Here is a 25416-nt window from a genome sequence, read left to right as displayed (position 1 = left end):
TGAAATTTGAGCCTCGAGTTCCCTCAGGATTTTCATATGGGTTATTTCGCAGTTTATATTTGCAAATAAAATGAGGTCTGTGGTTAAAGAGAGAGCTCACACCGAAATGAAAATTTGCTGTGCATTTATTTAGCTACTCAAAAATGAAAATACTGTCATTATTTACTCACCCTTTGTTTTTCCTACTATTGAAGTCATTTATTCATTAATTTTCCTTCGGCTTAGTGCTTTATTCATCAGCGGAATGAACCGCCAACTATTCCAGCATATATTTAATGCAGCGGATGCCCTTCCAGCTTTAACCCAGTACTTGGAAATAGAGATCTGCGCGGGACTAAATTTTTGAATCCCGCTCCTGCCAGGTTTTAGCCCGAACCCGACCGCTCCCGCTTATATTCAGCATTTGTTGTCCCGCTGCCCGCCCCGCCCCGCTTTATACCCGCCGTGCCCGATCCCGCTAACACACACACACACACACACAGCAACAAACAAGCTAAACACAGCATCGCGCTGTTTCATTCACACACATACATACGCGTGCTTGCTCGCTCAGGAGTCGGGAGCGATATTACTAGACAGCCCCCTCTCGTCCCAAATTAAACCCGTTACCGACCACTCGCGCGCTTTATTCGGAAATCTATTACCGCGCCGCAGAAATCTGGACGGGTCCCGCATCCATGCAGACCTCTACTTGGAAACATACATACACATACACACACACACACACACACACACACACACACACACACACACACACACACACACACACACTATGGTCAATTTAGTTTATTCAATTCCCCCATAGTGCAGTTGTTTGGACTGTGGGGAAAATCCGAAGCACCAGGAAGAAAACCCACACCGACACGGAGAGAACATGCAAACTCCACATAGAAATGCCAATTGACGCAGCTGGGACTCGATCCAGCACCCTTCTTGCGTTGAGTGAGGCCGACCAACAGAGCTTGTGCTAAACGTCATTGGGATGTGTGTAGTTAAAATTTTTTTTAAATGTGCGCATCAGTGACGCCGACAGCCACAGCGAGGTCTATGCCTCAATGTGTGTGCTTGACGCAGTAGTATAAATCTGCCTTAAGACCAGACTTGAGTTTTGAAGAATTTGATGTTTCCCCATTTAGACAGAATGCCCGAGCATACTGCCGAGAGGTGTTTCAAAGATGACCGCCGAGTGAAATGACTTGCTTTAAAGCAGGGGTGTCCAAACTCAATCCTGGAGGGCTCCCACTTGCCTCAACACACCTGCAAAGATGTTGAAAGCCTAGTAAAGCTGCAGTCACACTAGAGTTTGTGTGTGCGAAATTCTGTCGTACGGCGCTGCGAAAAGGGGCGGGATTAAACAAGAATGTAGCTTTAAGCTGGGTAACACTTGACTTTTCTCCCCATAGACTTCCATTCATACTCATGCGAATGCGTCAGACCGGAAATGCAGGGTCATGCGTTAAGTTGCTGCGGTGCAAAGTTCAAGCTTGGTAAACTCTGACCTACGAAATCACATCACTTGACTGAGTGAGACCAATCGAGGATCAAAACACGACCTCTCTGGGCAGAAATTTGAAGCATGAAGCAATCGCTAGCTTTTTTTAATGTCTAATAATCTTGTTTAATCCCGCCCCTTTTCGCAGTGCCGTACAACAGAATCTCGCACGCACAAACCCTAGTGTGACTGAAGTAGTGACAAATTATTAGAAATTAAAAATCAAAGTTAATTTGTCTTTCTTAGTCTGTACACTTTCGCTCTATGAGGAAGAAAATAGAAAATAAATATTGTAAATTAATGTAATGTGATGCGACGATTTACAGTTTTCTGATTCGCTACTTCTGCTAGTGGACTGTATATCTAATGAGGGGGAGGGGCTTACTGCCCAAACAATACACATACTCTGACGTGAAGCAGCAGCAGCTCCGTGTTTCCTGTGTTTTTGTTAACATTATTGTCCCTCATCAGGTATGAAATGTTGAAATCGTTATCAAAATGTGTTAAATATATGTTAGGGATATGAAAGCAACAAGTGTCATCTAAGTTAACTTAATAGTGAATATAAAAATATTTAACGGTTTATATTAACTGTATATGTGTCATACGCTCTGCACTGTAAAATTAAAATACTTTAGTATATATATATATATATATATATATATATATATATATATATATATATATATATATATATATATATATATAAATTTATTTGTTTATTTATTATCAAATATATTTCCCTTTACTATAAATGACTATAGTATTTTAAATGTGTAACACCTGGTTTTATTGGATTTTTTGTTTTAGCTGTTATATAATATAATATGTTTCTGTTTAGTACAGCATATTATTTACAGTTAATAACGGAACTAAAGTATTCTGCCTCATATGATTCATTGACAGCTTAATTGATCACTAAGATGTGATTGACTTGGGTTTAAGTTGCTTCGATTTAAAAATGAAAATTGTAAAAATAGTTTAGATGTTGCTAAGCTACTTTTGCCAAGTAGCTTTTAGGTTAGCTTGCTACATTTCCCAGAGGGTAGCTTTAGTATGTTTAGCATTTTAAATAGAGTATATATATATATATATGAATATGTTTGTGTGTGTGTGTGTGTGTGTGTGTGTGTGTGTGTGTGTGTGTGTGTGTGTATAAAGAGAAACATGTGTAGATGGTTATATGGCTTTGTGTGTGTAAATGACAATTCAATTGTGAATTTATATATGAAGAATTATATAATGACTTTATAGTAATATAAATACTATATGTGTGTAACAGTAACATATGTGCAGGAAATATGTATGTGAATATTTTGTGATACATATATATATATATATATATATATATATATATATATATATATATATATATATATATATATATATATATATTTATATATAATATCTTTGAAGATGTTTACATATGTTATGTTCTACAATGTTGTGAAAGTATACTGTTAAGTCCATTCATTAAAAAAATTAAAAAAAACAATATACAGACTCTGACGTGAAGCAGCAGGACCGAGTGTGGACACCCCTTTTTCCTAAACCCAATCGTCACAGTAATGTAAAAACAATACTTTGTACCAAGTATTGATTGATATTTATTAAATTACCCAATGAATTGTATTTTTTTCAAGTTTACCTCTACTCCAACCCTAAACCCAACCATCACAGTACTGTCAAAATAATTATTGTAATACAGTGTCACAAAAATGGTGCCATAGCTATATTGGTGTGCGTATCCGCAGCTCTATCATATCTAGACTTTACCACCAGAGACTGAATCAGTGAATCGTTCAAACGAACCGATTCTCCAAGATAGTTCAGACGGCGTGTGTGCGCAGGTCAGCGCTGTTTATGCTCCTCTGATCTCCGACGCGCGCTCTGTTGTGCACGCGCCCCGCACAGGATGATCTTGTTACATTGTAGCGCGGCGTGACAGTGCGTCATAAAGAGGAAGAGCGTTTGATCCGGCCGAATCGACCGTTTTTAAACTTTTCGTCGGATACCCCGGAATTCTCGGTTTTCGCGCGGGCGTTTGGAGCGCCGAGAGCGGAGGACAGATCCTGATTTACGCAGCGGACGGACGGGGGGTGCTCGGTGTCGGACGGTGATTCCGGACTCGGTCCTGACCATCAAGATCCCCGTGGATGACCTCCAGAAGCATGTATCCGCACGGAAGACCGCAGGTACCGCAGACTAACGAACTTTCCTCTACAGGCGCGTTCCCGGAGGATCGTTGAGTTGAGCGCGGGCCCGTTTTAATGTGCATTATGTTTGGCGTTAGGGTCAGGGTTAAGGTCACGATCAAGAGTTAATTACAGCGTTATGGGTTCAATGACTGATGCACAGCCTGCGAAAACACACAGGCCTGGAGTCCCATTACACTCACCGCGAGATATCGATATGAATCAGCCTATTATTACACAGCCTACTTTTTATTTTTAGATGCGCTCTGTTTTGTTCTGCATCTATTTTTGCTTGTAAAAGTGTGGTTGTTGTTTGTATCACAGACTCTGAGATGTATTATTCGACTGTTTGTTATTGTATTTAATATGATTATATGGAAGTCATTTATATGCTAAACTAATGGAATCTGCTCTGATCATCAATCTAATCTACATATTTATTGAAACGTTAAAATAAGCGCAAATTCAACTGAGGGAATCCTTGCCCTCAAACTGCTTCATATTTAAACATAATTATACAAAGCACACATACTTACAATATTTGTGCATAAACAAAAGTTCATTTGGCCAAGTACATAACAATTATCTATCTATCTATCTATCTATCTATCTATCTATCTATCTATCTATCTATCTATCTATCTATCTATCTATCTATCTATCTATCTATCTATCTATCTATCTATCTATATAAAATATGTACAGTGATCAGCATATAAAAGTACACCCCCTCACAAATCTTTCTTTTAAATTCAGATTTCAATAGGAAGCTAAACAATATAATATTTGTGCATATACATTAGATTAGTCAGTACTGAAGCCAAATCTGGAGCTTATCCAACAAAATAACTTACGATAACGGTCCAAAAACTATTACACCCAAATTTATATGTTAAAGAAAAATAGTAAATACAGATTTTAAAAAGAGGAAAAATTAAGAGAAGCATAAAAAGGGAAAATTTTGTGGAAATTGTGTAGGTTGTATTTTTATTTCAATACTTTGCTTGAATTTAATTGTATTATCATTCAATTTCTAAATATGTTTGGTGACTACAATATTGTTTTGATAAATATATCTGTTTAATAAATCTGTTTTGTTTAAATGCATCAAAATACACTTGTCTATATTCACTGAGAAATGGATACAAATATTCATTTTCAAAATGGGCTGTACTCAAATATAATGAGCACTATCTCATATTCAATATTGCAATATTTCGTTTTACTGCATATGAATATCACTTAAATAGCTCTATTTGGAAAGATTTCATTTATTTATATCAACTGGGATGATCAAATTTTATATAATATAACAAATAAAACAATTGCAAGCATCTATAAATACGACAGATCAATTTAAAGTGAAATAAACAGTGCTTTGTGGTTTTGTTTGTAGTCTAACAGTGTTGAAGTAAATAAATTGAACAATTAAATGTAAAATAACAGGATCATTCTTGTATAAATGTTTTTAATAGTATAGTTATCTTTTAATTCTTAATATATAATCTAATCCTGCGTGACTATTGCGTACACAAACTTTGATGCTCAAACTATGTATTGTTCAACCCTAATATGCTAATATATATATATATATATATATATATATATATATATATATATATATATATATATATATATATATATATATATATATATATACAGTACACCCCAATTTGAAAAGGAATATTCAGTAAATTTAGGATGTAAGTGAAATATTTTGGTGCATTTAAACAAAACAGATTTATTAAACAGATATATTTATTAAAATATTAAAGTCACCTAATGTCTTTAGAAAATACATAAAACATTTAAATTAATGCAAAATAAGACAATAATAAAAAAAATAATAATTTCTGCTATCCTTTATATATTTGTTGTTTTTTGTGAATTTTTCCTCTTTTTAAAAAAGGTTATTTAATATTTATCCCTAACAAATAAATTCATATACATTAAATTATGGACCGCTATCGTACAATATTTTGTTAGATAAGCTCCAGATTTGGCTTTGTAAGGATTAATCTAATATATATGCACAAATAAAATATTGTATAATATCTTATGGAAATATTCATTTAAAAGATAGATTTGTGCGGGGTGAAGTCTTAATTTGCATATATTAGGGCTGCACAATATTTAGTTTCAGATGGATATTGCAATGTGCACATCCGCAATAGTCACATCGCGAGATCTGCAATGTTGATTCTGAACTATATCTGAATGTGACGTCACTAAGTTTAACCCCAGTAGAGTGAAGGTTTATCATTTGCATGTGTTTTAAGGCCTGTGAATGAGCATTTCTAGAAAGTCTAGAACATTTGCACACACAAATTAAGTTGGAGTTTCAAATTTATTGTAATTCATTATTTATACAGAATTTATACGATTTTTGCCAAAAAATGTTCTTCTTACATAAAATGTTTGATTTGTTTCTAGTCCAAATATCTCCATTTCATGCCAAAAATATGATTATTTTGCTTGAATTAAAGAAAAACCCATTAATTTTGACTTATTCTAAAGGTGAAAACAAAGCAAGGTTTTTACTTGATCTAAGAACTTGTAGATATTTGGACAAGATATAAGACGAAGTAAAGTAGTATTAGATTGTAACCACAGATACAGCGACACTGGAGTGTTGACCTACAATCAACTCTAGTGTCCCTGTATCTGTAGTTGCACTCCGTAAACAGTTGTAAGTTAGGTGAACTGATGACTTTCACGGCCAATCACAGTCATTTCTGTTGAGTATGTGAAGAACGTTTAGGAACGTGCTCAACAGCACTCAAATGTGAGCGGGAAACGGACGTTTTTACAATTTTTATATTGATTGGTGCCAAATTCCAGTATCCTGACAACCCTTATATATACATATACACACAATAACATACATATTTGCAGAATGACGTATCAATCCACCTTTTAATATGTATTATCAAAGTCCCTTTAAGGCAAGTCATTTCACTTGGCGGCCATCTTTGAAATGCCTCTCGGGCTGTATGCTCGGGCATTCTGTTTGAATAGGGAAACATCAAATTCTCCAAAACTACTTGCCAAGCTTACGATTACATTTCATATTACGAATAACCAATAATATTAAACAACAACTGTCTCTTTAGTTTCATTTCTAAATGTTCGTATCAGACAAAATCTGCAGAAACTCATGTCTGGTCCAAGCCCCTCTCCCGATAATTGTCATTCTATAGCGATCGCTGATTGGCTCCTGTACTAGGCCCCGTTTACACTAGTGCGTTTTAGTTTTAAAAAGGTGTTTTAGATCAAAAACGATCCGCGTCCACACTAGCGTTTTACCTAGCATCTCTGAACATATCTCCGTCCACACTACACCACCAAAAACATATATCACGTGACCATTCGCACACTCTGGGTATGCACGTTCTAGTATAAACAGAAAGCACGTGTCTCGCTCGGCATTTGGTTATTGTTAGTCAACAAACGCCGGTTGAACATTAAACGCGATGGCAAAGAAAGCAAGAAAGGTATTTTTGTGGACAGCCGACGAGGTCGAGTTGTTACTAAATGTAACAAATGAATAACTGCACAATGGCGCCTAAAACAGACAATAGTGCAAACAACGCTCCCATTTCTGTGCCCATGTTGTTGTTTACAGTACTGTCTTCCGGTAGCGTTAAAGCCATGTGTTATAGTCACGTGATAAAGGATTGACGAATAAGGGAAGGATACGCAATGACACAAAAGCCCCAATCAGGTAGCGAATCTCAGCAGCCCCGCCTCCGTTTTCAGATGTCTCCGTTTTTCCTCATCCACACTGAGGGTGCTTTCACACCTGTGAATCGATTCAGTTGTTCTGAAACAGAGATTACAAATGTTACATTGTTGGTCTTTGCTCTTGGAGCGGTTCGCTTTCACACGGCAAAGTTTCTAATCGGACCAAAAGAGCTAAAACAAGTCACGTGCGAGTAAACTCTCCTCACATTGGTCAGAGTGTCAGGGTTTATTTTGCAGCGTCCCGCTCAGCTGTCAGGAGAGGTGGTGGTTTGGTGGTGATTGACAGGGTGCGCACGCGACGTGTCTGAGGAGAGACGCGGTGGGGAGGGGTGAGAAGTGTGCGCGACGATGCCTATTTGAGGGAGGGAGATGCAAGATTACCGGGAGATCATCACTCGTTTGCGGGCATCCGGAGACTCGCGAAACTTCCCGCCCTGCTCATAACTCTCTCTTCATATAGCCGTAAGCCTATTACATATATCCATAAAACACTGTGATATAACCGCGCTCGGATCAGATCGCTTTCTCACTGCAATCGAACCGCTCCAGGGTTCGTTTCAATCGAGCCGAGACCACCTCATTCAAGCGATCTTGGAGCGATTACTTTGGCGCGGAACAGAGCGCGATTGCCCTGTTCACATATGCCAATCGAACCGCGCTAACTGGGCAAACGAGATACGTTCCGAAACAAAAGTGTAGGTGTGAAAGCACCCTAAGATGGAGCAGCAGCGTTCCAGAATGGGAACGGCCTCTCCAGCGTTTTCAACACGCTCCATTTTCGGCGCTCGAGAACTACGGCTTAGTGTGGATGGATGGCGAAACCGTAACAAAACTTATGTATTAGTGTATATGTATATGTATATATTAGTGTAAACGGGGCCCTAGTAGGTAGGGTTTAAGATGCTTTTACACCTGCCTTAGTTCGGTTGAATCACACTATAATTCTTTTTCCCTCTTGGTTCGGTTTGGCCAAGTGTGAACGCAGCTATCGTACTCGAGTGCGCACCAAAAGCTGACCAAAAAAGCATACCGAGACCTCCTTGAAGAGGTAATCTCGGGTTCAAATGAACCCTGGAGCGTTTCGATTGTGGTGAGAATATGATCCGAACTAAAACAGACCCAACCGCAAAAAGTACTGCGCCTTTTAGTACTAATCCAGCTGCCGTAAGGCCAATGCGCTGTGCATTATGGGATATGGAGGAAACATATTTGTTGACAGCGCTTTGCCAACAGAAAGAGAGAGAGGGAAAAACATTACCTGATGGATCGTTGGTAATATTTCCGCAAGATGACCATGTCGCAGTTTTACTAAATTAATTCACGCCTCCTCCTGAAGTGACGTGCGATGCGTTAAAACATTTTTATCCAGCCACAGCCGCGCTTCATTCTCGAAATGTATAGTTTGTCTAAAGTGATGTCTGCAAACTATATAGTATACTATGAGCAGGAATACAATCAGTCAGCGCAGTCGTAGCTCCATGGTAAAAAGCGACATTTTGTGTCTGTTGGTTTTGTTTACTTGCGGTAGTTCCGTTGGCATTTTCCCGCACGTGAATTCTGACCAATCAATAAGCAGTTTAGGAACTATGTTCAACAATATCTGGCCAATGAGAGATGTGGGTTTTGTCAGATGACTGCATTTTGGTTCTTTTTTTTTAACTGGTTCGGACCAAAGCCAGCAGTGTGGTGTGAAAACGACCCAAAGACGGCAGAAAATGCAACAATGTATCATTTATTGCCCTTGGTCCGGACCAAATAAAGTGAACTACAGATGCGAAAGCACCCTTATTTACCACATAGTGATCGCTGATTGGCTCCTGTACTAGAAGGCGGGACTTCATTTGCCATGTTGACAGTTCCACCACCATTTTCCCCATTCGTTCCATTGCAACAGCAGCGCCCAGCAACAGCCCTGGATTCCGCCATTTTGGAGTGAAAACGATCGGCTGCGCATTGGGTCTCATTGCTGTCGCGATGGCTAGCAGCTGCTTTGTTTTTTAATAATTTATTTAAAAAGCGCAATAAAGCTAAGATACAACCTGAAAGACGAAAATACAACACTTACTAACACAATCATCAGCACTTTTAATAATTTATTTTACAGGCTTATAATATGCTGTTGTTCTATTGGAGTTTTCATTCCAAAATGGCCGCCACGCCATCTAGTGGCTGTTTTCCAAATGGCACTAGAGTGTCGCCTCTTGGTGATTCTATGCTCTTTGGTATTATTAATATGATTTTTTATACATTGTGTTTTACTTTTTGTATTATATGTGTAATATATATAAATACTATACATATATACACACAGAAAGACTGTGATATGTTAATAGGATACTATACATGTAAATGTTTGTTATTGTTTTATTAGCTATATAATTCTGTATTAAACAGTCAAGAAAGCACATCTCTAACCTGAAAGTATGAGAGAATCTGCTGATGTGCATCATTATTGAAGGCAGAAAGACAGTATAGGGGCTTTAATGATGAACGCAGGCAGAGATGAGTGTTTGCTGTGTGTGACGGACAGACGGACGGGTGAATGAATGGTTTGTTCCAGTTATTGCTGCATGTTGCTACATATGGATCCAGGCCACCCCGCTCTCCACTGCAAATGTCATGTTCCATCACCGTCACTGGGCAACACGATACCACACACACACACACACACACATACATACACACACACAGACACTCTCTCTCTCTCTCTGAGCCGCACTTCAAAGCTACCTTTGCTATGATGGCATGTTATTACAGGCCCACAGAGCCCCAGTTTTGTGGTAACACGCATTAGCTTTAAAGTGAGGAATTTTCCTCTGCATAATGAATGACCTTTTGGAGAGTGTGCAAATGTGGTTCGGTTTGTTAGCGTGTGCTGTTTTTATCTGTGTGTGTTCAGCAGACAGTATGTGGTCATATATAAAGGCTTCTGATTCAGATCTGCTGCAGGACACGCTCACGCTTTAGATTAACGCATTTAATCCTAAATCATTCCCAGGCCTGAAAAACTCCAAGTGATTTGTCATTAGTGTTAGCATAAAAGAGTCCATAGTCATAGTTTTGTGATTTATGATAGAAACGTTGAGCTTTATATGTCTTTATATGTTTATATCATTCTGCACTGCAGGTACATCACAATTTTATTAACACGTTTTAAAGTCTGTTTCTTCACATTCTAGAGTACAAAGAATACTGAGATAAAGGACACAAAATACACACCATCTGCCTCTGTGATGTTGTCTGTTGCTGTGTTTTAGCATCATTAAGATATTATAGAAATATTTCAAGGGCTGTGAGATATGACAAACATCTCATATCATACAAGTCATCTTATAATTACACACACACACACACACACACACACAAGGTGTCACGTTTGTCGGATTGAACAGGAACAAAAACGGGTGTAGGATCCAAGTGCAGTTTTAATGTGATATTAGTGCAGTGACAATAATCAAAGTGACAAAGTATCAAAACAAACAAACAAGGAACTCAAACAAATTAAACTAGACTTAACAACTATGACAAGATACAAGACTATGATCGGGAACAACATACCAAAAAGGACGAACGGAGGTTGAATGGCTGAATCAATAGTCCAGGAAATCAACGGTAAACAGGGACAGCTGTGATTGCAAATCAGTGTATATGGAAGACCGCGTGTGTGTGTGTGAAGGAATGTATGGAAATGTAGTTCTTAAGCCACAGTAGTTCGCTGAGAGTGTGCTGCCGAACTACAGTGGCATCTGGTGGACATGGACAGTCACGACACTAGGGACATCAGAGACGTATTGTACATCTTATAAAATGGGGCAGGTCCGCTTTAATAGTTTTGCTGCCACTGCAAAATAAAGAAAAAATATATATATATAGAAAAAGGATTCATTACACTTTGATCCTGTTATGTAACGATTACTGTTTGGCTCAAATTTTTAAATCTCAAAGTTGGCTTGAAGTAATTGTTAGAGTATAGAATATTTTAATGTCGTCAGATGATTATTGCTGTCAATATTCCTGCCAATAATTTTGATAAATAAACTATAAAATAAAAATTTAATAAATAAACTATTGTTGCACTGAATTACATTTTAGTGGATGCCTTCTGTAAATCACAATAAAAAATTGTAGTGTTTCTCTCTTTCTTATATATATATATATATATATATATATATATATATATATATATATATATATATATATATATATATATATATATATATATATATATATATATATATGTATACACACACACTCACCAACCACTTTATTAGGTACACCTGTTCAACTGCTTGTTAATGCAGATTTCTAATCAGCCAATCACATGGCAGGAACTCAATGCATTTAGGCATGTAGACATGGTCACGATGATCTGCTGCAGTTTAAACCGAGCATCTGGGAAAGAATGGTGATTAAAGTGACTTTGAACATGGCATGGTTTTGGTGCCAGATGGGTTGGTCTGAGTATTTCAGAAACTGCTGATCTACTGGGATTTTCACGCGCAATTAATTCTAGTGTTTACAGAGAATGGTCTGAACAAGAGAAAATAACCAGTGAGCGGCAGTACTGTGTGTGCAAATGCCTTGTTGATGCCAGAGGTCAGAGGAGAATGGCCAGACTGGTTCTAGCTGAAAGGTAACAGAAACTCAAATAACCACTCGCTACAACCGAGGTCTGCAGAAGAGCATCTCTGAACACACAACACGTCCAACCTTGAGGCAGATGGGCTACAGCAGCAGAAGACCACACCGGGTGTCCCTCCTGTCAGCTTAGAACAGGAAACTGAGGCTACAATTGGCACAGTCTCATTAAAATTGGACAATAGATGATTGGGAAAACGTTGTCTGGCCTGATGAGTCTCGATTTCTGCTGCGATATTTGGATGGTTGGGTCAGAATTTGGCATCAACAACATGAAAGCATGAATCCATCCTACCTTGCATCAATGGTTCAAACTGGTGGTGGTGGTGTAATGGTGTGTGTAATGATGTGGAGTATTGTTGCTCACCATGTTCATCCCTTTATGACCACAGCCCCATCTTCTGATGGCTACTCCCAGCAAGATAACTCAACATGTCATAAAGTGTGAATCGTCTCAGACTGGTTTCTTGAACATGACAATGAGTTCGCTGTACTTTAATGACCTCCACAGTTAGCAGATCTCAATCCAATAGAGGAGCTTTGGGATGTGGTGGAATGGGAGATCCACATCATGAATGTGCAGCCGACAAAATCCCTTAGGATTATTTCCATTATCTTGTTGAATCTATACTACAAAGGATTAAGGCTGTTCTGAAGGCAAAATTGGGTCCAACCCGGTACTAGTAAAGTGTACCTAATAAAGAGGCCGGTGAGTGTATATTTAAAACTTTGGATTCACTTAAAATATTGTGTCTATATGTACAGTACACCACATGTTAATGACATTTTTACATTTTAAAATATATGCTCCAAAACGTTGCGCTCATTCAAGGTTTTGATTATGAATGTAGAAATAGATATTAATGGAATACAAAACACTTTTCAAAAGCTTTATGATCACCTAACATAAAGTATTAATGAACAACAAAGGATGAGTAATTGATAACATCATTTTGGTTGAGCTAACCCTTTAAAAGGCGACTCGATGATGCCATTATCAGTGCTTTATGGCGGTATGTGTTTTGTTTTTGGTGATTACCATATTTGTATCCTTCAAAATGAAGGTGGTTGTCAGTTTGAGGACCGTACGGTTGCACTCTGTTGAATGAGCTGTGAATTTGTGAGGGTTTCACAGCAGTGAGATGTTGACACCAGATGTGAGCGGTCTCATATGTGAAGCAGAGCAGTGTGAATAAGAGAGATATCCGCTTGTAAACGTGTGTATCTTTCACCATCTGTGCTGTATTTACTGTGGCTGTGCTGATGGTGTTAATGATGGCGTTAACACATGAACTCTACTAATACTTATAACATATACATAAAAACACTCCAGTGGTTTAACATCTCTTAGATGGCCATCCTGGCAGCTTTACGAGGACATTTTTATTACTTTATATGAAGTGCTGGAGATTTCCTAAAATATAATTCATCACCATAACTGCACATAGAGTTTTCAAGATATTAGAATTGTATTATTAAAGGTATTATTAGATTGTCATTAACTTTTACAGTGATCACCGAGACTAAAACATCATTTAGTGCAGTTAGTTTATTATAAAATAAGCTTGTCAGTTGTACTAGAACAAGGACATGACAGTATGCTTTAATATGCTTATGATGTGTATAAGATCACCTTTGTACATTTCATTTGATGCAGACACCAACTTTGTGCCTTATATGTACATATTCACTAATACAGATCGTTCTTACCGACAGTATTTTTCATAACTGAGATGTCAAACAACTGAGAGAGGGTTTGTTTACACTGCATGTGTTTTGTGTTCAGGCTTGGCTTTCACTGTAGATAAGAACATTCCTGCTTAAGGAATGCATTACATGCCTAATGTCTGAACTCTGCTCTGATTGGTCTGATGTTTTTACTCTGCTCTGATTGGTCAAATGACCCTATTTTGCTCTGATTGGTCAAAAGAACCTACCCTACTCTGATTAGTTAAATGACCCTACTCTGCTCTGATTAGTCAAATGACGCTACTCTGCTCTGATGGGTCAAATGATCCTACTCTGCTACGATTGGTTAAATGACCCTACTCTGCTCCTATTGGTTAAATGAGCCTACTCGACTCCGATTGGTTAAATGAGCCTACTTTGCTCCGATTGGTTAAATGACCCTACTCTGCTCCTATTGGTTAAATGAGCCTACTCGACTCCGATTGGTTAAATGAGCCTACTTTGCTCCGATTGGTTAAATGACCCTACTCTGCTCCGATTGGTTAAATAAGCCTACTCCGCTCCGATTGGTTAAATGAGCCTACTTTGCTCCGATTGGTTAAATGACCCTACTCTGCTCCGATTGGTTAAGTAAGCCTACTCCGCTCCGATTGGTTAATTGAGCCTACTCTGCTCCGATTGGTCAAATGATGCTACTCTGCTCTGATTGGTCAAATGACCCTACTCTGCTCCAATTGGTTAAATGACCCTACTCCACTCCGATTGGTTAAATGAGCCTACTCTGCTCTGATTGGTCAAATGACCCTTCTCCACTCCGATTGGTTACATGAGCCTACTCTGCTCCAATTGGTTAAATGACCATACTCTCTTCTGATTGGTTAAAAGACTCTACTCTGCTCTGGTTGGTTAAATGACCATACTCTGCTCCGGTTGGTTAAATGAGCCTACTCCACTCCGATTGGTTAAATAAGCCTACTCTGCTTCGATTGGTTAAATGACCATACTCTCTAATGATTGGTTAATAGACTCTACTCTGCTCTGATTGGTTAAATGACCATACTCTGTTCTGATTGGTTAATTGACTCTGCTCTGGTTGGTTAAATGACCATATTCTGCTCTGATTGGTTATATAAGCCTGCTCCACTACGATTGGTTAAATAAGCCTACTCTGCTTCGACTGGTTAAATGACCATACTCTCTACTGATTGGTTAATAGACTCTACTCTGTTCTGATTGGTTAAATGACCATACTCTGTTCTGATTGGTTAATTGACTCTGCTTTGGTTGGTTAAATGACCCTATTCTGCTCTGATTGGTTATATAAGCCTGCTCCACTACGATTGGTTAAATGACCCTACTCTGTTCTGATTGGTTAATTGACTCTGCTCTGGTTGGTTTAATGACCCTATTCTGCTCTGATTGGTTACATAAGCCTGCTCCACTACGATTGTTTAAATGACCCTACTTTGTTCTGATCGGTTAAATGACCCTACTCTGCTCTGGTTGATCAAATGCCTACCCTGCTCTGATTGGTTAAAGGCCCTAGTCAGCTCTGATTTCTGATTGGTCAAATGACTTTAATCTGCTCAGGTTGGTCGAATGACTACTCTGATTGTTCAAATGACTGTACGCTTATTATTCTGAATATTCTGATTACTCTGCTCTGATTGGTCAATGGCCCTACTCTGATCTGGTTTCTAATTGATCAAATGATCCTGGTATGCTCTGGTTGATCAAATACCTACCCTGCTCTGATTGGTCAATGGCCCTACTCTGCTTTGATTTCTAATTGGTCAAATGACCACACTATGCTCTGATTAATGATCCTACTCTACTCTGATTTCTGATTGGTCAAATGACTCAACTCTGTTCTGATTGGTCAAATGTTTCTATTCTACTCCGATTTGTCAAATGACTCTGCTCTTATTGGACAAATTACTCTGCTCTGACTGTGTTCCCACTGGTCATATGGCTCTAATCTGCTCTGATTAGTCTGATGACTCTGCTCTGATTATTCTGATTACTCTACACTGATTGGTCAAATGATTCTACTTCTCTCTGATTGATCAAATGACTCTGCTCTGATTGGTCTGATGACTCTGCTCTGATTAGTCAAATTACTCTACACTGGTTGGTCAAATGAATCTACTCTGATTGGTTAAATTCTCTGCTCTGATCTGTCAAAATGACTCTACTCTTATTGGTCAAATTACTCAGCTCTGATTGGTCTAATAACTGTGCTTTGTTTGGTTTGATGACTGCTTTGTTTGGTCGAATTACTCAACTCTCCTCTGATTGGTCTGATGACTCTGCTCTGATTGGTCAAAAAATTCAACTCTGCCCTGATTAGTCAATTGATCCTGCTGTGCTCTGATTGGAGAAACATTGGCAAAAGACCAGCGTGTGAGTGAGGCATTTCTAATCGTATTCGCTGTAAGATGCCCAATTCTCTGTTTTACCTCAGTGGAGACTTCAGTTTCTGGCAGGATGTTGTGAATAAACTGACTGCTGTGTGGAAATTGAAGATCAGTTCAATAGCAGCGTGTAATGCAGCCGTTTGGCTCCCAACAGAGCTAAAAGTTTAATACAGCACTTAAAAGATCAACAGAATACAGTGCATCTGCATCCTCTGAGGAAACCCATGCAAAGACGGCAGAGTGTAACACACACTGAATAAAATCTGTTCATTAGCAGTTTCCCGTAGCCTATGATTCATGGCTTTATTTACACATTTGATTCGCATTAGGGGAACTTAATCTCTGCCTGACAACTTTTGTTTATCTCTATAGAGATTTTGAAACAATATATTGTATAATAAATAATGCACTCACCGGCCAGTTTATTAGGTACACCTGTTCAACTGCTTGTTAACGCAAATCTAATCAGCCAATCACATGGCAGCAATTCAATGCATTTAGGCGTGTAGACATGGTCAAGACCATCTGCTGCAGTTCAAACTGAGCATCAGAATGGGAAGAAATGGGATTTAAGTGACTTTCAATGTGGCTTGGTTGATGTTAGACGGGCTGGTCTGAGTATTTCAGAAACTGCTGATCTACTGGGATTTTCACACACAACCGTCTCTAGGGCTTACGGAGAATGGTCTGAAAAAGATTAAGGCCGTACTCACACTAGGTACAGTTGCCTCGAACCGGGCCAAAGCACGCTTGTCTCCCCACCCGTGTCCCCCGACGACCTGCACTCACACCACAAATGGGCCTCGGCACGCTTACGTCATCGCTGCTGCTCTGTTCTGTGAGAAGCGCTCTCTCACTCAGCAGCACAGTGGAGATTTCTCTAGTTATATCGTTTCAGTCGTTTGATATGCAGCGACATGCAGTCAAATATTTCGCCAAACAGTCCTTAGAGTTGCGGGGACACGCAGTCAGATATTTCGCCGAACAGATCCGCCACTTTTGGCGTTCATAAACAATCATAAAGCTCTCGTGCTGCAGGAAAAAGGAGGTCCGCTGAAGTCGCGCAGCTGGCGTGCAGTGAGGAGTTCTCGTCTTTAATAAACTACGGCAGTTTGCGTTCACTGAAAAGTAAGAATGATTAATAAATCCATATGAAACAGCCCCTTAAAGTCACGTCTCGCTTTCAGTTTCGGGCTTTGGCCAAAGTGAACCGCGCTCAGGCACACCTATTCCAGCCGGGCCAGGGCCGGCCAAGTGAACCGTGCTTGAGCCCAATTTAGCGCACTCTCACTTCTCTAATGATTCGGGAAACGGGCCTGAGAACGGTACGTATAGCATAGTGTGAGTAGGCCCTAAATATCCAGTGAGCGGCAGTTCTGTGGGTGCAAATGCCTTGTTGATGTCAGAGGAGAATGGCCAGACTGGTTCAGCTGATAGGAAAGCAACAGTAACTCAGATAGGCACTTGTCAAGGTCTGCAGAAGAGCATCTCTGAATGCACAACACATCCAACCTTGAGGCAGATGGGCTACAGCAGCAGAAGACCACACCGGGTGTCCCTCCTGTTAGCTTAGAACAGGAAACTGAGACTACAATTTGCATGTGTGCGCTGTGTGTGTGTTTGTATAATTGAATGTGTGTTTGTTTGTATACATGTACGTGTATGTAGATGTATGTACTGTATGTATATGTGTTTGTGTGTCTGCATGTGTGTGGGAATGTATGTGTGCGTGTTTCTGTTTATGTGTGCGTTAGTATATAGGAATGTGTGCATGTGTTCTTGTGTACTGTGTGTGTGTGTGTGTGTGTGAGGTGGTGGTGCGTGGTGTCAGTTCTCATCAGAGCAGTATTGTGTACAGAGGCTTTAACAAGCTGCTCATCAGAGCTCGTGTACAGTATGAATGCAGTCTTCTGGAATGAGACCATCTCTCTCAGCAGATGTGTGTGTGTGTGTGTGTGTGTGTGTGTGTGTGTGTGTGTGTGTGTGTGTGTGTGTGTGCGTGTGCGTGTGCGTGTGCGTGCGTGCGTGTGTGTTTTCCTCTCAAACAGCTCTGTTTTTGCCAATAGCAGGAATGCGCACAGGAAGCATTGATCGGGAGCACAGCAGGTTGATGTGTGTTTTGCACACACACACACACACACACACACACACACACACGGCTGTTGCTGCTCTTGTATTTTATGCCACATGTGCTGAATATTTCAGCAGCCTACGGTTATTCACGGCTCTGTGATTTTCCTCCTCCTCCTGTGTGTGTGTGTGTGTGTGTGTGTGTGTGTGTGTGTGTGTGTGTGTGTGTGTGTGTGGATCTCTGCTCTGAAAGTGGCCTGCACAGTAAACAGTGTGAGATAGATGACTGCGTTCTTTCAGGGTGTGTGTGTGTGTGTGTGACAATTCATGGCTCTGTCACGCTGTACTCGCTCTCTGCACAAACACCCTCTTGTTTCACACACAGATCTGTGCGTATCTGTGCATGTATGCCAGCACACACTCTCTGTATATGCTACACTGCATCATTAATTTTGGGTCATTTAGGCTGCAGTGCAATCATTTGGCTGATATCAGTTGAATTGTGTTTTAATTGAATGTGATAGTGGAGTCGTCTGATTTGCTGCACTGTAGAACAAACAATATGTTATTGTAGTGCAAAAGGCGAAGTGGAAATTCATGCAGGATCATTTATTTATTTGGTTAAAAGGCCATAGAGCATAATTTAATGCGAAAGGTATAATTCGCATCAACACAAATACTTGGTTGTTTTAATACAGTAAATAAAATGTTTGTTTTTTTTAATTACATTTGAATAGCACTCTATATTTGCCGTTATATTGGGTTGCAACAATCTAACATACTTTTTACAGTTCATATTGCTAAATTATTTGCTGGCATTGTCTAACTCAGTATTTTATTTTATGTTAATTAATAATAAAAAAGTTATTTATTAAAATATATGTTTTTTTATTTTATTTTATTTTTTATATTTTATTTAATTATTTTATATATATTATTATTCTTTTAAAATTTTTTACATTTTATATTTAATTTTATTTAAAAATATTTTATTTTTATTTTATTTTTTTATTTTTATTTTATATTTATTTTAATTTTAATTTTTTTATTATTAATTTTTTATTTTTTTATAGGCCACAGAGCATAATTTAGTGGCTGTTTTAATGCAAAACATATGATCTAAAAAATGCTGTTGGTTGTTGTAACAATGTTAGGTAAATTTTTTTAAACGCAACATTTGGGTTTGTCCATATTTGACATCAGTCTAACATATTTTTGTACAGTTCATAAAGCAAAATTATTTGCTCAATATTTTATTTTATGTTTTATTATATATTTTAATACATTTTTAATACATATTTAATACATATTTTATTTTTATTTTATTTTCTTTTGTTATTTTATATTTTATTTAATTTTTTAATTTATTTATTTAGATATTTAATTTAATTTTTTTATTTTATTTTTGAAAACAAAATGTATAATGCTGCTGGTTGTAACACGATGTTGGGTACATTTTTTAAATTAAATTTAAATGACACTTTTTTTTTTGAACCCAACATTTGTGTTTGTCCATATTTGATCCCATATTGGATACAACAATCCAGCATATTTTTACAGGTCATATTGCAAAATTATAGTCAATATTTTGATTTATTTTGTTTTTTATATTATATTTTATTTTACTTTTATGTAATATTTTAATTTGATAATTTTATTTTTATTTTATTTACTTCTAAAAGGCCATAGAACAAAATTTGGTGGCTATTTTAATGCAAAAGTACACTCTACGAAAAGCTGGTGGTTGTTGATGGGTCAAAAATGGAAAAACACAACATTGGGTTATTTTTTTAAATTAAATTTAAATGACACTTTCCTTAACCCAATCGTTTGGTTACAACAATCCTGCATTTCTTTAGAGTTTATATTGCTAAATAATTTGCTGGCATTGCCTGCTGATTTTTTAATTTAATTTAATTTAATTTAATTTAATTTAATTTTATTTTATTTTATTTTATTTTATTTTATTTTATCAATGCAAAGGGAATAGTGCATTTCTAAACAGCTTTATTTCTCAAGACAACAAAACCTTATTTTATTACATTTATATAATTATTATGGTTATATATACATATATTTTTATGTATTATATTTTTGTTTTATTACCAACATTATTTGCTGGCTCTGTCTTGTAGATGAACTGTTATTATAAGTGCCTTCAGCATGATCCAGACGATTGTTTTGATGGTGAGTGTGTTGATAGTGTTGTGTTTTGATCTGTTGCTGCTGCTCTGCTCTGCTCTGCTCTGTCTTCAGCTAGAGGTCATGTGAAGGTCAACATTGAATATGTGTCTGCAATCTCCTGTTTTTGATCAAACAAAGCGTTTATTGTCAATGTCAGGAGCACACTAGTGTCTCTACTCACTCACTCAAGACCCTGTGTACACTCAGTGTGTGTAGACGTGTGTAAGACGGTGTGTGTGTGTGTGTGCACAAAACAGAGCAACTGTGTATGAGTGTGTGTGTGTGTGTATTTTTCGTTTACGTGTGGATGAAAGAGACAGCGCAAGAGAGGGTGTGTGTGCTGGTAAAAGTTTGTTTGTGTGAGTGTGTAGGACTAGATGATTAATCGAAAAATAATCGAAATCAACATTCAGAACCTATAATCGATCTATTTTCCCAGGTTGATTTTGTTTTTAGGTATTATTTTCCCCACGCATGTGGAGTCACATTTCCCTGCTCTGTTCAGGCTGATTTATACCTCTGCGTCAAGCACACTTGTATGCTCCGGCAAAGCCTTCGTGTGGTCTTATACCTGAGCACCTCTCAAAAACGTAACTACACATTGTGACGGCACGTAGCGCAAGCTCTGTGATTGGTCAGATTGGTAGCTGTGATGAGTGTGGGCGGTGCTGAGAGCCACGAGCCTGATGGAGCGAGTGTCGAGTCCTGTGAAGGAGCTCCAGATGGAAACTGCTGTTTTGTTTTCACCTTATGAATAAAGTTGTTGCACATTCGCCAGTTCCTACCGCTGAATGAGCGGGTTTCAACTACTTGAGCGCGAGAGAGGGTGTGTGTGTATTTATAAATAAAAAAGACTGTGTATCGTCAGTGGTGTAAATGTGTCTGAAAAAATACTCAGAGGCTTTTGTTTTCATAAATGGCGCGGACGTGAATGCGTCTGTGTGTTCTGATTGGCTAAAGTAGATATCTCACGTCAGCGGGTTCTAGACGTGAACGCGATCTTTTTGGCAATCTTCCGTCTGCGTTCACACAGCGTAGCATTTCGGCAAATTACTGGAAACGTTACAACTTCTCTTTCCGGAAAAAAGCCGGAACGAATTTACCGCTATTTCCAAAAGAGGCCTGTTCACACATACAGACCTTTCTAGAAAATTGCCAATAAAATCGACGTTGGATTTTGGTCACTACACAACTTAAAATCAACCAAGTAACAACGTCATTTGACGTCATTATTGGATATCAGAATAATGTTGTCCTTGTCTGAATAGACATTGAATTTCTCACCGGACATCTCGACCTAAATGTAACCTATGATTACTGTCTTATGACGTTGCGTCGAGTGGATTTCCACCGGGTGCTCCGGTTTCCCCCACAAGTGCAAAGACATGTGGGATAAGTGAATTGGATTAGCTAAAACTGTCCATAGTGTATATACAGAATGTTACGTTTACACACACATGCACAATTACATGTAAATGCATCAGCTTAATACAGCATAATCCTCACTACTTACTACTCTTTAGTACTTGTGAAATGTCTTTTTGCTCATACTCTGAGTAATATTTACAACTGGTAGTTTTGCTCGCACTACATGTTTAGGTAAGTAATGGTACTTTAAAGGTTCACGAAACCCTTGAGTACTTTTTTTTAAGATTGTAACAGATTTGAGTGTGTTGAGCATCAGTTAAGACAATGTTAGCACCTGTTCGCTTTAATTCTGGGGTAAACTGGATCATTTGGAGCTTTTGTCAGCTAATTTCAGCTTCTGGGTTTAAATGATTTTTGGGTCAGGATCAAAATCAGCGACGTAGCGCAAAACTGCAAGTGCAAACATGACGCGTCGGTTTCTCATTATTATTCATAGCGGAGTTTTCTTATCCCATAAGAAGAGCCGGCTGCTTAATTATTCATGACTGCACGTGCTTTTCGAAGGCAAGGCAGACCTGCCAGCGCCAAGCTGTGAAATCCTACGTTGATGATTGGGTGAGACCACATCCATGGACCCACGGCACACAGTATTTAGCTGTTCATGAAGGGTCGTATGTGTTTGTTTCCATGATCCACGGGGTTTGTTGCATGTTTTTCCCCGCGATGCTGTAAGGGTCGATACAGCAAAGCTGTTTGTGTGCAGCAAGCATTTTTGTCGGGCGAGCAGTAGGAGAATTGGAGAATAGCGTACATTGTCTTTTATCAGGAGTTTGTTCACATTCAGACACATCGCCGTGCTGCTGTGTTCGCCTAAATCCTCTAGATTACCAGCAGGGCTAATGGTTAAAATAGACAGGGCAAGAGACCTGCTGCACTGAGTCTTCATTCAGACCCGAGGATTGAGGGAGAAGTCCTCATTTATAGTGTTTATATGAACACGATTATCTTTATAATGATATAAATTGTGGTTGTGTGTATAATAAATAACAAATGACAAATGCAGCAGGGCATTAAATTACTGTTTATTTCTTTGCATTTTAACTTTGCAAACTATAAAATCATGCGTCTCCTCACGGTTTGTGTCTCATTTTGTGAGCCGACTGACAACAGTTATCCGCTCCCCTCTTTCTCCCCTGCTGGCCACACCCACTCCTGCCTTTTGCTCGCAGAGCTCCACGCCCATTATCATGCATCTTTTGAAAAAATTCTGAGATAGACCTGAACCGAAAGTGGGGGGTGTCATGACCCTTTAACTTAAGTGTGATTTTTCAGTACTCTTTCTTCACTGCTATCTGTTGATCTGTATTGTCTTCTTCACGTCTGCGCTGATGGTTGTTGTGTTCTGGGTTTTGTTTAGATGTGCAGTTTTGATTATTTTGCATTAATAAAATCATCAAATAAAACCATTATCTTTGTAATTTAAGCAGCCGATTTTAGAAGACATTTTACTGTTGTCTGAGTGTAGAATTTCAGTTCACCGTGGCTAATTTAACATCCTGCAAAAACAAATGTTCTTCACACCTGCTTTCTTTTGGTTAACACACACACACACACACACACACACACATACACATACACATTTGTTCTATGAACTACTTGAAATTGTAATGCCTCAGCAACATTGAACTGTTTATTTGCTGTAAAAAGACAAGGCAAGTTATTATTTCTATAGCACATTTCATACATAATGGTAATTTAAAATGCTTTACATAAACAAGAATTAAAGAAACAAGAAAATAAAAACAACAAAGATTTTAAAATGATTAAAAACAGATTAAAATGTGTTAAAACAGGTTTTAAAGGAATGAAAAAGCAAAGAAAGACACAATAGTTTGATCTGTGCAAGTAGCACAGTGCTCATTCAGCACAGCTAAGCAGACTGCCAAATGTTGGAGCACATGGGGAGAACTTGCAAACTCCACAAAAAAATGCCAACTGACCCAGCCTAGACTCGAACCAGTGGCCTGTGAGGCGATTGTGCTACCCACTGTGCCACCGCGTCGTCCATATTTTATTATTTTTTTTAAGTATAATTTAATTAAATTTTATATGTAATGTTTAATTTTATTATTTTTTTATTTTATTGTATGAATACAGAAGGACTAAAGAAAAAAAAATCTGTCCTTATTTGGAAAACTAAATATTTTATTTTATTATTATATATATTTTTTGATATTTAATTTTATTTAATTTTATTTTATATTTTATTTATTTTTTTATTACATTTATTTATTTTATGAATGCAAAAGGACTGAAGGAATAAAAAAGCATGCACAAAATGCATGTCTAAACAGCATTATTTGCTGGCTTTCTCAGGAAAACAAAATATTTATTTTATATAAATGTAAATTATTATAAATTAAATTATTAATGTATAAAATATTTGTAACATTTTATCATATATATATATCTATCACTTTAGTTAATTTGTTTATTTTATTAATAAATACAATTTATTTAAAAAAATAAAGAAAAATATTTTTTAATTAAATTTTAATAAAATTAAAATTTTAATACAGTAATAGTATTTCTTAAATAATAAAATCTAATAAATAATATAATTATTTTCTGCTTTTAAAATAATACTGAGAAATGCCATAAAGCTTAAGCTTGCATGTATGTTTTTTTCATCTATAAACAAAAATACAAACCACAAATCATTTTCTATCAATTCAATTCATATTAATTTAAAAATTGCTTTATTGGCATGGCAAATACAAATATATTGCCAAAGCATTTATAAAGCTTACATTAAAAAGGACTTACATGTATATTTAAAAAATGTAGTAAATAGTAATAGTAGAAACAGTAAATAGTAGTAGAAAAAAATACAAATAGATAATAATGTATCAGAATAAACTGAACAAATATAAATTTAACATTTTTACATTTAACATTCATTTCATACATTTTTTTTTCATTGTCAGTGTTTATATTGTTCTCAGATATTGATTAGTCCATACGAAGATATTAATAAGGTAATCCCCTTATAATGCAGAATCAGTAATCAGTTTTGCTGATGTGTGTTTCAGGCTCCGCTGGTGTCAGGTCACGCCGGCATGAAATTCACCGTTCTGGAGACTCTGGATCACATAAAAGAGGAATTCCAGCTGTTCCAGGCTCAGTATCACAGGTACATCAAGTTAACTTCTTATGAACAGGAGGATTTAGTACAACATCCACACTAACACTGCGGATGTGGGCTCAAAACAAACCAAAGTGCCACCGTCCCTCTAGTATTTAGCACTATTTTTGGGGATATCATTTACCATAAAATTTAATCACTCGACTGTATTTGAATTCCATGGTATATGGATGTGCTAACCATACAAAAAGAAAATACACACACCTTTCTTATATATATAGATGGACTGATGCGTATATAGATGGAGGGATGGAAGAATATATATATATATATAATGTGGGTGGATGGATAAATAGATTAATGGATGGATGAATAGATAGATAGATAGATAGATAGATAGATAGATAGATAGATAGATAGATAGATAGATAGATAGATAGATAGATAGATAGATAGATAGATAGATAGATAGAT

At 37.5% G+C, this 25416-nt stretch overlaps 1 protein-coding gene across 2 annotated transcripts in view; it reads left to right on the top strand.

Moving 5' to 3' along the window:
• The first annotated feature begins 3342 nt into the window (after positions 1 to 3342).
• The window catches only part of tle2c (TLE family member 2, transcriptional corepressor c), a 61833-nt gene continuing 39759 nt past the window's right edge, over positions 3343 to 25416 (top strand). The window contains 2 exon segments of one of the 2 annotated variants that reach the window (NM_001045238.3): positions 3343 to 3687; positions 24890 to 24990. In NM_001045238.3, coding sequence (NP_001038703.3) covers positions 3649 to 3687; positions 24890 to 24990 — 140 coding nt within the window. In that variant the 5' untranslated portion in view covers positions 3343 to 3648. 2 annotated transcript variants of the gene reach the window in all.

Source organism: Danio rerio, chromosome 2 (genome assembly GCF_052040795.2).
Source record: "Danio rerio strain M-AB ecotype USA chromosome 2, GRCz13ab, whole genome shotgun sequence".
NCBI lineage: Eukaryota > Metazoa > Chordata > Actinopteri > Cypriniformes > Danionidae > Danio > Danio rerio.
The sequence above is the reverse complement of the archived record's forward strand: the minus strand, read 5'-3'. Positions and strand labels throughout refer to the sequence as shown.